At 35.5% G+C, this 14,844-nt stretch overlaps 1 protein-coding gene across 2 annotated transcripts in view; it reads right to left on the minus strand.

Annotated features, from left to right (window-relative positions):
- The window catches only part of ANXA10 (annexin A10), an 82,321-nt gene that overhangs the window by 13,746 nt on the left and 53,731 nt on the right, over positions 1–14,844 (minus strand). For both annotated transcript variants that reach the window (XM_066253436.1, XM_066253434.1), the window contains exons 4-7: positions 9,132–9,245; positions 7,463–7,553; positions 6,418–6,497; positions 100–153 (exon numbers count right to left, since the gene is read on the minus strand). In XM_066253436.1, coding sequence (XP_066109533.1) covers positions 100–153; positions 6,418–6,497; positions 7,463–7,553; positions 9,132–9,245 — 339 coding nt within the window. The remainder of the gene's footprint in view (positions 1–99; positions 154–6,417; positions 6,498–7,462; positions 7,554–9,131; positions 9,246–14,844) is intronic.

Here is a 14,844-nt window from a genome sequence, read left to right on the forward strand (position 1 = left end):
CTGAAACATCCATCATACGTGCAGGGACTAGCACCAGAGCCTCCCCAGAGAAGTTTAGCAAAGGTTATGTATAGTCATTTTGAGGCTGGTTCTATTTACCATCGCATCCTGAGCAGCCATAGCCGGGTCCGCATACCCTTCCTCTCTGCTTCCCTGTAAAATAAACACAGGTTTTCCTTTGTAGCTGTTCTTAACTGACAACTCATCTAGAATTATTGGGACAAAAACCTTTGAACCACAAACACAGTGGTAATTCCTGTCATTATTTAGAGTTAGTCTTCTATTTCTTAAATATGTTATGAAATATCTTTTTAAATGTGGGGTTTTTTTTCTTTGCAGCAGTGGGAATATTTCAAAGATGTTGCAATGCTTTTCACTTTTTCAACTTTCTGTGCAGTATCTTCTTCTTCCCCAGCAAAAAGAGCATCTGCAGCCTGGCCGTGGGGGGAAGAGGTGGGATGTAACGTTGTTCGAGTGAAAATGTACAAAGAATGGGTTAATATTTGGTCTCTATGTGTAGGATGTAAATGGATATATGCAACAATAAAATAATCATGAAACATAGGATTTATGGAGTGATTATATTTTATATATTTGTTTCATCCCCATTGCTTCATCATATAAAGCAGTGCTTTTCAACTGCCGGTCTGTGGTCTCATCTGCCAGAAATTTCATCTGTCTGCAAAAGAGTTAACCACCCTGATGCTGTATGAAGATTATAGACCCAGTTTCTGCTCCTATTATCTTTTCAAACTCTAGAAAGGGCCACATTGCTATGACACAGCATGATTGGGCAGAGGGAAGTACTGAATATACCTCTCTTGAATTCATCTTAATACCCAAGTCACATGAATGGGTTCCAAATTTCTTATGTGCTCCCGATGAACTGTCATGCTAGCTGAGAAACTGGCTAGGGAGCTTGGCAGATGGAATCGTTTAGGACTATTGCAGGCACAGATAGTACCAGAAGCCAAGGGCTTACATGGCAGACCACATTGGCTGGAACTGTGTGAGACACAGCTAGATGTCAGGAGCATTCTTCAGTTCCAGTGAAAGCAAAGTTGAGGCTGAAAGTTATTTGGCTCTAACCAAATGGAGACAAAATATAAAACAAATTCACCAGCTGTATGGTTTGACAGTGGACACTGAGAAACAGTCATATTCTGGACATCTACACCTCAGATGCTCCATGCCCAGAGTTCTATAGCAGAGATGAACAGGATGCAGAGAATATCTTGGTGACCTGACGACAATGTCGCTCTCCTAATGACAGCTCATAAAACACACACACTTTCCCACCAAGTGCCTTCTTAGAAGGAGAGAGGAGGGCCAGAAATTAGACACTTGAGTATTTAACTCAATAAACGTACATGTGAAAATAACCATGTACCCAAATTGTTTCACATATTGTATGGATTAAATTTGCTATATTAGATTAAATATTAGGGTTTTTTTTTCCCTTGCTAACCACAAGTTTAAGGCATATGAGAAAGATTGATTTATTTGTAGTGAAAATTTCTTGTCTGCAACTTTTTAGCTCTGGAAATTTAATATTTTTAATCATAATTCAGAAATTATTATTTATCAAAGGACTACAGCTAAGAAAAAAATTGACATGAGTATCAGACACATTTTCTTCTGCTCCATTTCATTTGCTTAAAATATCAGGTGACTAAGAACACACAAATGCAATTCTTATTTTTAAAATCTATCTATTTATGTATATAAATAACTATGCTTTATACATATATGAGCAAGGGATAGAAGACGATATTTAGAGTGAACATAATTGTATTGAGTGGTAGGATTATGGGTGCTATTTTATTTTTAAATTATGGAACTGTTGAGATTTAGGGACCTTAGTGATTGTATATTTTTTGCCCCTTGAAGATAAAAAGATATATGGGTTTATAGATACTAAATTAACCAGTTCTGATTGTTAGAGAAGGATGATTATTCTATTTCAATGTTATTTCTATTCCTTGGGTTTGGCTACTAAACTCAGCCTAAAAAAACCCTCATTATTTTAAGACAATCTCCTCTGGTTGTTCTCCTATACTTTTAATTTACACAAAGCAAGAAATGGCTTTGAGTAAATTTAATGGATATATACTATTTATTTAATAACATAAACTGATCATGGTAATTCTTAGTCTTCATCTTAATTGACCTATCAGAGAACTTGAAGCGATTATTCACTCTCTCCTTCCTGCTGTACATTCATCACTGGGCTTCCAGGATCATGAACTCTCTTTTTTATTCTTTCTACTTCATTGGCTAGTCTTTCCCAGTCTTGTGTATTGTTTTTTCTTCTCCTTTTTAATCTCTGATTATTAGAAAGTTAGAGGACTCATTGTTTGGTCCTGTTCTTGTCTGTACCTACAACCCTTCCCCTGTTAATCTTAACCATGCACTTGGCTTTACACCATTCTTGTTCTCTTAATGAATTTCAATTAAACTAGATATCTAAGTAAACATGCACCCTTGGAAAGTTTCTCAGAAATATTTAAGAATTTTATGCAGTTCTGTATATCGAACATTTTTCTTGAAAGATAAGATTTTTGGACATTTAACTCGAAGTGGTGCCTATCTGTTTACCCCTTCGTGCAGTTGATTGCCGAGAGCACTCTAAGCAGACTGCTAGAGCCAAAGGATATGAATAAGTAAGTTTGTGATTTAGCTTTTCCCACCAAGGCAGAGTCAAGCTGGTTTTGTCATCTAAAAAGCCTAAGATAGCAGCATTCATATGAGTAATTGATGTAAATGCCAGAAAAATGGCATAAATGAGTGCAGAACTTGGATTAGGGGCAAAATAAAAATGTGAAAGAAAGAAATAAGGTGGATTAAAATATAACTGATTTAAAGTAGGCAGGCTTGACTACAGATGATCGCCGAAAGGTTTTGGCAATAACATCCCCTGAGGCCTCACTGCGCAAGTCTGAGAAACTGTCAGGAGCCACGACAGCAACGTCGCGGAAGCCGCATCTAGTTTGGTAGTTTCCATTCATTTTCTTTGTATCATCTCCAGTGTGATTTGCACATATTGATTAATTAACCTCTGACTCATTTTTCATTATTCAGTAGATAACTAGATTTCCCATAAATCTTGTTTAATAAAAGCACACGGGAAATGTTGTGAGCCAGTGAAATGATTGGCATCCGTTTTCAATAAGAATGCGTTCTGGCTGAGTCGTTACCTTATTAGAAATAGACCTGTAGGAAAATACTCGATAGATTAAGTGAAAGATCTTCTCTCCCAGAAAATATGACAGTAATTTTCAGCACTTTCCATTTCATGAACACTTTAAGGGCCCAGTGCTCTCATTCCCTTGATCTCTGTCAATTTACCAAAAGAGGTGTGTATTAATTTTCACAGTGTGAAAAAGTTGAAAGCCATGGACAGTCTTCCCTTTGATTTTTGAAAGTAACCCAGCACAGGGAGGTAAAGAATGTAATGATAACAACTGAAGACATTTAGACTATTTGTACTAGGAAGGCACTGAGAGAAGAATGGATTCACATCCCTTATTTTACAGAGTGAATGTCTCTAATCTGAATCACAGAAAGGTTAAATGATAAATTCAAGAACATATACCTGAATTATAACAGAGCCAAAGGAAACAGATATAAAAAACCATACTATGTTGTTTTACAGAAACAATGGATAGATAGATAGATAGATAGACCCACAGACAAACAGACAAGGACAGAGAGTTTAAAAATCCCATCTAGAGAGTGTAAGAGATTTGGTTACACTGCAGCAACCTTCAGGCCACAAACCCCTTTAGTAAGGAATTCCATTTTCTTTTTGTAAAATATGTACACAGATTGTCTCTGAGATGGTGGACCCCACAGACAGTGGTCAGAAGAAGGGATGGGCTTTTTCAATTTCCTAATTCATATCTTCTTCCAGTCTTCTCAATTTACTGATCCAAATTCTAAATCAGGAGGTCCCAACTGAAGAGCCAATAATGTAGAAGTCAGAGTCAATGAAAGAGCTTGAACATATTTAAAATAAATTATACATTTTGCTAAGAAGTATGAAGTACCAAGGAAATTTTGATTTCTGAAAAAAACATATTAAGAGATTTTATGTGAAGATCACCTTTTTATATGTTTTACTTCTATTTTCTATTATGAGTAAAGCAATTTCTATTACATATGTATTATTTTATACATTTCAAATGTGTTTTAAAATTTAAGGGAAATGTGAAACTGTATAAGTATATAATCTTTAAGTAAAGATTCTGATAAAATGTAGGTCTCTATTTACCCTCATTTTGATATTCTATGTTGATAGAAAAACTTTATTATACTAAAAAACTATTTCAAGGTAACACACACACACATACCATTTAAGTTCAAATTTTAGAAATTGAACTTAAAAAGTTATAGTCTATCTTATTTAGTCAAAATACAAATTAGGTGAAACCCAGTCATGAAATAAATTGTTGTGTGTTATTTTCAAATGTGTGTCTGTACAGATTACCATTATATACATATTTACAAATACCTATACTCACCAATACACTCTATCAATAATAAAGCATTATTGTTTAATTTCATGAAAAAAGAACTGCAATTATGATAAGATTGGTTGCCCTATTATTACATCAAAGAAAAATACTATTTCTATTGGTTTTTTTTTTTTACCTTCTTTACTTTCTCTCACATCAAATTTTTAGAAGTATGTTTTTTTTTCCTGCAATATAAGACTATTTGCTCTGTGAAGATACATTGTGATCCTGATTCTCAGATATCAGTTACTTTTAGGTGCTGTATAGCTCAAACTTTAAAGAGGCGCTGAGATTCCAAGAGGTTATTTGTATATTGGTCATTGATATTTTACCAAAAAAAAGTAGAACTGGCATGGAATCAAATTGGGTTGAAGGTGAATTAAAATGAACAATGGAGGTATAGTGTACTAAAGTCCATTTTCATATTAGCCCTCTCATGCAGCAGCTGTGTAATGTTGGGCAAACTAACATTTCTGGGCTTCAGTTTCCTCATCTCTCCAAGGAAGAGATATAGCCAATTGGGTTTCCTGTTATCTCTATTCCTTGGGTTTGGTTCTATTCCTTTGGGTTCCCTGGGAAGGTGATTCTGAGCTGGAGAGAACATGCTCTTGTTTATTTTACAATGTGCTTGGGTTCAACACCGATCAAAGAAAGAAGCAGAATTGAGCAGAAGAAGCTGAACTCTGATATAGTCCTACAAGAATGCTAAGTAATCCTCATGAAAGACACTTTTTCCTATTAGACAACTTATATTTTTCCTTAGTAATTATAATAAATTTCTATTTGGATACTAAGAAAATAAAAACTTGTTTGACATCAGAATGCAGCTCATAAATTTACAATGAGATTATTAGCTTTACTCTTCTATTAGTAATAACACATATACTAACATGAATTTCTGACTGAAAACTGTTGTTTTAATTTATATTACATAACATCATTACTTGAAAATAAAAAATAATGACTCATCTAAATTGAGAGACTGTTTTAATTATAACTAATCTATGACATTTAAAAGAGAGCATTCATTTGACAAGTAAGATTATTTTAAAATATTAAAAATATAAAAAACCAAACTATCTATTCGCCACTGATATTACAATCCTAGATCTAGAATCCTCAGAAAAGAATTTGGTTAATTGAGATTGGTGATATGAACAAGTTCTGAATTATGCAGTTAAACCATGCAGCTCTAAAGCAAATAATCAAAACTAAACACACAAGAAAATTCTTAATTTTGGTTTTTTTAAATTAAATTTTTAAATTTAATTTGCTTAGTACTAGGCTGCTTTTTAGCACTTATAGGAGTTTGAAGGAATCCACTCAGTGCAAGTTACCATTCTTCTCTAGTTGGAACAGGATCTATTTGGCTTCCTTCCCAACAACTCTTTTGTACATTTTTATCACTAATTCAAAACTGACAATAACTTGTGCACACACACACACAAACACCCCCACACAGACAAAAAATTAAAATCTGTGCTTCCAAGTAATGAATGGAATTGTTAGTTTGTGCTCTAATCTGGCTAATATATTTATCTGTTTTTTCAATTAAATCAAATAAAATATGTGTAAAGTACAGTATCAAGTTCTTAATCATATTAAACACACACTAAAGGAAATTATGCCACCTGTCTTTGATTTGACATATGAATCCACCCCAAATGAGGAAGATAGCAAAATAACATAGAAAGTATACTATTTATATCTATTTGTCTCTATACTCAACTCATGTTTTTGTTTCTATAGTGATATGAATTGACTTAGTATTCAGTAAGTGTTATTATATAGAATTTACTGTTAAATTGGTGTGAAATGGAGTTTTCTGCTTTGTTTTTTGAACATGAAACATATCTATTTTTTAATAGTGCACAATGGTGTGAGTTTTTGAGTATCATACCTGGACCAAATTCATGAGAGTATCTCTGAAGTGTCCTGAGGTCTCTGAATAAATGTCTTCTTGAAGGTTACTGCTGTATTCTGGGTAAGAAAACATCCATGTTAAAGGTCTGAGTTATTATAAAACCAAACGCTACTTCCTCAGTTGAGAGCAGAAAGTACAGGAAATATAATCAATCCGTTGGTATTTCTTTGTCTTATACTACCTTCTACTCAGAGGAAACCAATAATCACTTCACCAAAGAAATCTGACACATAACAGCAACATAAGCATGGCTCTGTTTTCTTAAAAAATATTATCTTCATTCCACAATTGAAACACAACATTGGAAGTCATTTCACATTCTCTAATTCTCAAAATTAAGAATTATGGATTATGTTTCCATAGACTTCTGTTTAGCACAGAGTTTTCCCAAGTGCTTTCTCTCACTTTAATATTTTAACTGAAGGGTCAGACTTAATTTCACTTGGGAAAGTCTTGTTTTTGTTCAAAGGCAATATAGCAGACTGTCTGGAACATTTGGTTGACATTCGATATCACATAATACATTGTGCATTAAATCTTTTTGAAAATGAAAATAGTTAACCTTTCTACTTTTAAAATGTGTACAAATCTGATTTTGAGGTAGATTACAGTGATTATGAAATTTATATGAAATGAAGTTGTGACCCATATTTGTACAACTGGCTGAACAGTTACTGCATTTTGCTTTATTTTGTCTACGTACCTGGTCTCTCCTGGTTAAGAGACAAAATGTTCCCTAAACCACTGTGCAGGGCACCTTTTTGTCTTAATGTAAACATTCACCTCATGGAAACTTAATTATTTTCCTGGAAAATTTGGTTAGTTTGATTGTCAAAGGAATTGTTTAATTTTTAATACCCTAATCATCGATTTTATTTAATGAATTAATTGCTTTTGAATAAGTGATATTTCAAATAGAACTTTCTTAGAAAGTCCTTTAAAATATATAAATGAATATTATTTGTGTTACTTGAAAAATATAAAGTTTATATGTGTGTAAAATATATGTCTATTTCCTTACGCAAACAGTAGGCTTCTCGCATTTGAAAAATTTCTCCATTTGTTCTAGAAGCTAATATATCAATGAGGCAATTCTCTTCAGTGCCTGCTCCCTGGAAAGACAGAAAGAGAGAAATATGAAGGCATTTGTATTGGGAACTGTAGTGCCCTTTCTGTAATATAAATGGATACAGCATTTCAGGAGTTCTGAGAGGTGGCAGAGGCCAAAGACGTGTGTTTGGGCTCAAGATAAGCCCGATTCAGTTCTGACTCTGCTATGTACCAGCTGTTTGATCCCGAGAAGAGGATATTACTTGAAATCTGTTCATTCATTTAGAATAAAACAACATGGACATTTCTAAATCATGTGGAAAAAGGTGTTTAAATAATGCTCATGACACTGATTTAATGCTGCTCAAATATATCAGTTCTTCAGCAAGCTGAAACCAGAACCTGAGTCTCTTAATTTCCCAGGGATGTTTAGGGACGTCTCCCTGCCTTTTCTAGATTGTACTATTTTGTACTATTTGCCTAAACATTTGAATTGGGTACTTTCCATGGTCCCTCACAGCCAAATGCAAGTATAGGGTGGGGCAAAAGTAGGTTTACAGTTGTTTGTATAGAAAATAAAACAATAGTTAATAAATAATAATATAAGAATAAACTTTCATGTGCCCACAACTATAAACCTACTTTTGCCCCACCCTGTATTCTTCTCTGATAGTACTTTTAAAGACAGCACATCTTTTAACAGACAAGCTTCAGAAATCCTTATGATTCTATGAGTTATAGTTAAAATATTAATTTCATCAATACAGTAGCATGACTTTTTTCTTTTAGTTTTTAGTCGCATAATTTTGCAAGAGGAACTGACACATGCAACTGCAGTTGAAATTTATATGAATTTTATACAATGACTATTCTCTATGAATATGCGATGGACAGAATTCAGGTTCCCTTAATTCTTTTTTTCCTTTCCTCTTCCCCGTAGCACATCGTTCACAGATTGTGCTAATCTGTCATTGGCAGGTGTTGTATTGGAATGATTTCAACAGTTCTGCAGGTGTTTAATATCAAACATTTGGAAAGATATAAAAAAGTCTTTTTGCCCCTCATTTCTACCCCAAAAAATCTCTAACAAAAATGTAGTCAATTTATTTCATAGAAATTACTGTGAGAAAGAAGATTCTAATCCTTTGGTAGTAAAATTTAGCTACATCTGAGCAATAGTTTTTGTAAAGGACTTACTTAAGATCACAAAAATATGCAAGTAAAGATGTCAGCTATATTTGCCATCTGGTTCAGTATCCTATTTTCCATAAATGAGTCAGATATTCACAAATCATTTAAAGAGGTTCACATAACATAACATTTCTCCCTTAATGTATGAATACATACTGGGGAGAGACAATTCTGAATACATCCCTGAAATGTACTCCTTTTTCCTTTTGGTAGCTCCGCTGGGTGAGTGAGTCTGAATTGGTACAACCAGGGAAGAGGCTAATCCCAGCCAGTGGGCTCTTCTAACAGGGTCACTTCTGTTGACTACAGTATTTCCATTGTTTCATCTTTGTTCAGATATTCTCTCCCCGATCACATGTAGCAACATCACGGTAGAGAAGGTAGTTTCTTCTCTACCAAAATATGGACCTGTACCTGTTAATAGGAATATTTTTGCATCAGACCACTACCTTCATGGCATGCCAGAGTTCGTGAGCATCATAAGACGGTGGTGGGTACATGAGGCCAACTATGGCATCTTTGAAGTGATCTGAAAGCCTCTCCTTCAAGTCACCAATCAGGTCCTATGAAGGGAAAAGTAAATACTTTTATTGTATCAGTTACCAACTTTACAAAAGAAACAGAATGATTACAGAGAGCCTTCTAGCAAAATTTCCTTTTCAGTGTCATTTCACATAACAAAAAGTGTGGTTTTGATACATGGATTACTAGAGATGGTGCGCTTGTGGCAATGAAAATGACTGATGTAATCACATCTCTCCAGGAGACGTCACCCATCTGGACATTCTAGTCATATAAACAAGGAACAATATTCTTTTTCTAATCTCAAACCCAACCCTCTTTGCACCTCATTATGAAAATAAAACTTGAAACCTAAAACTATTTTAGCTCGGAGTTCTTAGTTTTCTTGTGTTAAATAAATGGAACATTAGTCCTTAAATAAAATATGCATTTTATTTTATTATTATAGCAGTCTCCCTTAGCAGTGGGGTGCCTGGTTCTACTATTGCCAAAAAGCTTGTGTAAATGATTTAAGTACTCTTAGAACTTTCCTCAAATAGCTACATTAATACACGTATTGAAGATATTGAAGTTAAACACATACAGAAAAACAAGCATGCTGAATTTTACTCCTTGGATGGCATATAGAAAAGTATGAAATTGATCATTTTATTTTGGCTTTTATTTTTAGTGTACAACAGGTATTTAAAACATATTAAATTAATCTTAGTAAGGTTACAAAGATATCTGTTTAAAATTTATCATTTCTTGCTAAAATGTATTAAGTATATTCAATAATATTTTAACATATGCAAAATTTTATTTCTGAGGAGATTTAATGATAGAATTCAAATGGAAAATACCAGTTAGGCATAATAAACTTTAATACAATAAAAACAAAATGGTTATAATTTTTTACTTAGTATAATCTGACAGCAACTCTCCTATAATGTGATTTTCTCTTTCAGCAAATAAAAGCATTCATCCACTGGATGAGAATTCGTAATACTGAGAATATGTTGAATTTTTGCTAGGGTTTATTGATTAATTTAATGATCAATTATGTCCAGAGTTGTGTCAGGTAATTTGAGTTCATATAAAAGCATAAAATCTCTATTTTTATTTATTTATTTGTTTGTTTGTTTGGTGACAGAGACAGAGAGAGGGACAGATAGGGACAGACAGGAAGGAGAGAGATGAGAAGCATCAATTCTTCGTGGCAACTCCTTAGTTGTTCATTGATTGCTTTTTCATATGTGCCTTGGGGGGGGGGCTATAGCAGACTAAGTGACCCCTTGCTCAAGCCAGTGATCTTGGGCTCAAGCTGATGAGCCTTGCTCAAATCAGATCAGCCCGCTCTCAAGCTGGTGACCTTGGGATTTCAAACCTGGGTCCTCCGCATCCTAGTCCGATGCTCTATCCACTGTGCCACCACCTAGTCAGGCAAAATCTCTATTTTTATGGAGCTATGTTCTATTTAACTCCCTTATTATTTGCCAGTGACTTTTTCTAATTTGTTTACCAAATAGTAGTTGTGAAGCTGATATTATGAGCCAGGCATGCTTCAAGGTATTGGGACTATAGCAATAAATAAAACAGATATGAAGATAAGAACTTGTAAAGCTAATATTTTCATATCCACCAAGCTCAATGAATATTTTTTGAATGAAAGGTTGTAGTTACTCAACAGATATTTATTGAATACTTCTCCCAGACATAGTGGTAAATAAGGGAGAAATACAATCTCTGCTTGCAAGGAGATTCACATCCCACAAACCCAGAGGTAGCATACGTAAAAATGTGAGCTGATATACTTTCTAAGGCTTTCAATATAATTTCCACATAAGATCCTAGAGCAGTAGTACAAGATGGCTTAAAGAATTCAGATACGAGATCAGAACTGATTTATAAGATTAGGGACAAAGGACAAGTAGCATTGTGACAGGAGATAGAGAAGCCATTGCAATGGTTCATTTTGTGTCAATGTGACATTTTATGTTTCAATCTTTGACCTACCTATTTGGTCAAACATTATTCTAGATGTTTCTGTAAAGATGGTTTTTAAATGAGATTGACATGTAAATCAATCTTTCGAGTAAAGCAAATTATTCTCCACAAAGCAGTGGGCCTCATTCAGTCATTTAAAGGCCTGAATAGAAACAGACTGACCACCTCCAAACCCCCCCCCTCCCCGGCCCCAACACACACACCAACCAGAAGGTGTGTGTGACCATGATTAGAACTAAAGTGTAAATCCTCCTCAAGCATACTGGCCAGGAGTGCAGATTTTGAAGTTTCTGGTCTCCGTAGTCAATGTGAGCTAATTCTTTAAAATCTCTCTCTCTATTTATATGCATGATAGATATAGATAGATACAATTCCTTTCTCTATTCTAATAGGGAAAGAAATACTGAGTTGTTTGTTTGTTTGTTTGTTTTTTGGTGTGTGTAAGGATGGGTAGGAACAGGATGGCCTGGGAGCTCTGAGTGCTAAGAGTGGCTCAGATAATGGAGAAGCAGTCCCCAATTCACTCTTCCCAGCGGAAGTCTGATCTTGCGGGACCTCCCGCCACCTCAGGAGTTCTAAGGAACCACAGGTGATTCCTGTCATGAGAAACACCTGGGTGACTCTGTGAGGTGGCCCGGTGTCTTGGACTCTTCCGTAAAGAGTCTGGTGTACGTTGCCTTCCAAGCAAATATGTAGACATATAAGTGCACATATGACCTGTACACCATCAAAGCAGGTAAGTCAGTTGGTAAAGAGAAGTGTTGAGTCAGAGATAATCCCGTGTCAATGGGCCTGCATCTGTGGTGTGACAAAGTCAGTCTGAGGAGAGTGAAAGATCCACATGAAGAGAAGATGGAGGTTAAATTAGGCTTATAGCGCAGGGCTGTGTGGTGATTGTGGATCTCTGCTCCTGTGGCTTTTGGTGACAAAGAAACTCTAAGCCTGTGTTCCATTCATTCACCGAATGATGGCTTCTTGAAATGCTAATTTGCTCAATATGCATCACTAAGAGTTATGGAACTTAGTATTAGATATTTTAACTTTAAACTTTTACACTTTCAAAATGGGATATCTCTTAGAAGATGTGTGCCCTTAGAAATATTTTCTTAAAAGATTTCTAGCTAGTTATTTTATTGTTTTAAAAGTCTAGGATACAACACCTATTTCTTTTTTTAATGTACCTTTCCATGTTAAAAAAAATTAAGCTATTTAAAAGGAATCAGAAGTCTTCTAATTTAGTTTTTAGCATTTTCTTTAAACTACTATACTGTAGAAAAATTATACACCCCTCCATTAATATTAGTACCATAAAGTAATGTTTCTTCAATCGGGCTGGGGATTGGACAATGTGAGAAGTTTAGATGAGAGAAAGAGTTTGTAAAGTTATTGATGAATTTAACATCATATCCTGTTTGGAGGTGGGACGCTTGTTCCTTTACTCAAACTGAACATCACTGAAGTGGCAAAAACAGTATATACAGACTTAAAACAATAATCTAGTATGTATTATTTAAGACCATAAAGAGACTCTAAAGGGCAGTGCATTGAGACTCATAGAGTTATAAAAATTCATAAAAGAAAGCTACTTTTAGTAAAATGAGGGTTCATGGAAAATGTAGATATGCACTAAACCTTGAAAGATGAGGTGGGATTTATTAGACAAAGGCATAGGAGATATCAACAATAGACAATGTGCCTGACCAGGCGGTAGCACAGTGAATAGAGCATCCACCTGGGATGCTGAGGACCCAGGTTTGAAGCCTGAGGTCACCAGCTTGAGTGCAGTATCATCAGGCTTAAGCACGGGGTTGCGAGCTTGAGTGTGGGATCATAAGCATGACCCCAAGGTCACTCACTGGCTTGAGCAAGGGGTCACTGGCTCAGCTGGAGACCCTGGTTCAAGGCACATATGAGAAAGCAACCAGTGAACAACTAAAGTGCCACAATGATGAGTTAATGCTTCTCATCTTTTTCTCTCCCTGTCTGTCTGTGCTTTTCTCTCTCTCTCTCTTTCTCTCTCATCAAAAAAATAGTAGACAGTATATAAAGACAAAGAAAGCACTGGTCTGGGTAGAGTAAAATGTGCATATGAATGGATAGGCTAGCTTTAAATAAGTGGTTGAATGATTTGAAATCTAAATGTTTTAAAGGAGACTGTGAATGTCAGTTATTTTAGATCAGAGTGGGAAGACCCTGATAATGGAAATTCAAGCAGGTCAGACAAAGGAGTGTGATGATTATAATAACCACTAATATTTATTACTCACTGTCTGTCAGGCAGAATTCAGAGTATTAGAATAGCTGTAATTATTCATTACAACAACCCTATCAATTAGGAATTATAATCATCCCATTGTATAGGTGAGGACTGTGGCACATAGAGCTTAAGTACAAGTTTCTTATAAATCAACAAGGAAGTGATGGAGCCTGGGTTTTAAATCAAGCATTTGGCCCTTCTAATCTTTTTTTTTAATGCTATGTAGGCCATAGGAAGCCACTAGTCATATATTAACAAGGTAATGAACATAACATGCAGGTGGTGAATGTAGTATTTATGGACATTTAAATTTAGTGGCAGTGCTCTGAATGTTTAAAGGCAAATAGATTAATCATAGTAATTGGCAGATGGGAAGGTAGAAATATTAGGATTATTCTCTGTTGGGAAAATAAAATATATTATGCTCACTTTGTTAAAGATTGCACTGCCCACATGGAAGCCCGTCGCCCAGGTGATGATATTAGTTGCCCTTCCTGCTTGGGATGGGCATGATTATATTAATGTGTGTTGGGGGTGGGCTGTGGGCAGGCAGTATCCTTGTAGCCTGGGGCTTGGTTTTGGGACTAAGCCTTTCCCACCCTTTGATGTGGGGTGGTGCACTCTTTTGAGGAATCCCATTATGCCTCAGATAAGTGACTTTGTCTCAGAGACTTCCTTGTTTATATATTGGATTAAAAGTTTTGATTTCTATACTATAAAGTGGGGCAGACCTGGAGCTCGCTCTCTCTCAGTTCCTGAGATTAGCATTAGAGGAGAGAGCAGAGAGGAAAGCAAAGAAAGGCCACGTGGAGAAGGCCAGGAGAGGCAGCCAGGATGGTGGAGTGCTGAAGAAGAAGCCAATTAGTGCAGTTTGTGCAGGGATAAGGAAGGAGATGGGGAACAGAGGTGAATAAGGCTGGTGAGCTAGAAACCTTTGATTCTAGGAAACTCGGATAAGTCAGTAGCTTTGTGAACCCTGAATGTGTGGGTTTTTGGAACCCAGTGTGTGTTTTTACTTGCCTGCCGGGTGCAAGCTAGGATTAAAGATGATGGCCACCAGTTTTTGGCTCTGTTGTTTCATTACCGACTGTCCGCATCTAATGCAAAGCTGTATGTAAATGGCCACGGTGGCGGCTCCTGGCCTTACATCTCTCATTTATGAGCCCTCCTCCAATTCCAAGTGAAGTTGATTATTTCTTTGCCAGCATTGCTCTATCTTCTCATTTTTTACACTAGATTTTAATGACCATATTATTTTCATTTATTTCTCCCAAAAGTCTATCAGGATGTGGATTTTCTCATACATTTTCCTTAATTTATCACTTAGCTCCAGAACCGTACAGAATATACAAAATGTGTGGAGTATAAAGTATATGTAACATATCAATAAATGTATA

The sequence above is a fragment of the Saccopteryx bilineata genome, chromosome 1 (assembly GCF_036850765.1).
Source record: "Saccopteryx bilineata isolate mSacBil1 chromosome 1, mSacBil1_pri_phased_curated, whole genome shotgun sequence".
Classification (NCBI taxonomy): Eukaryota; Metazoa; Chordata; class Mammalia; order Chiroptera; family Emballonuridae; genus Saccopteryx; species Saccopteryx bilineata.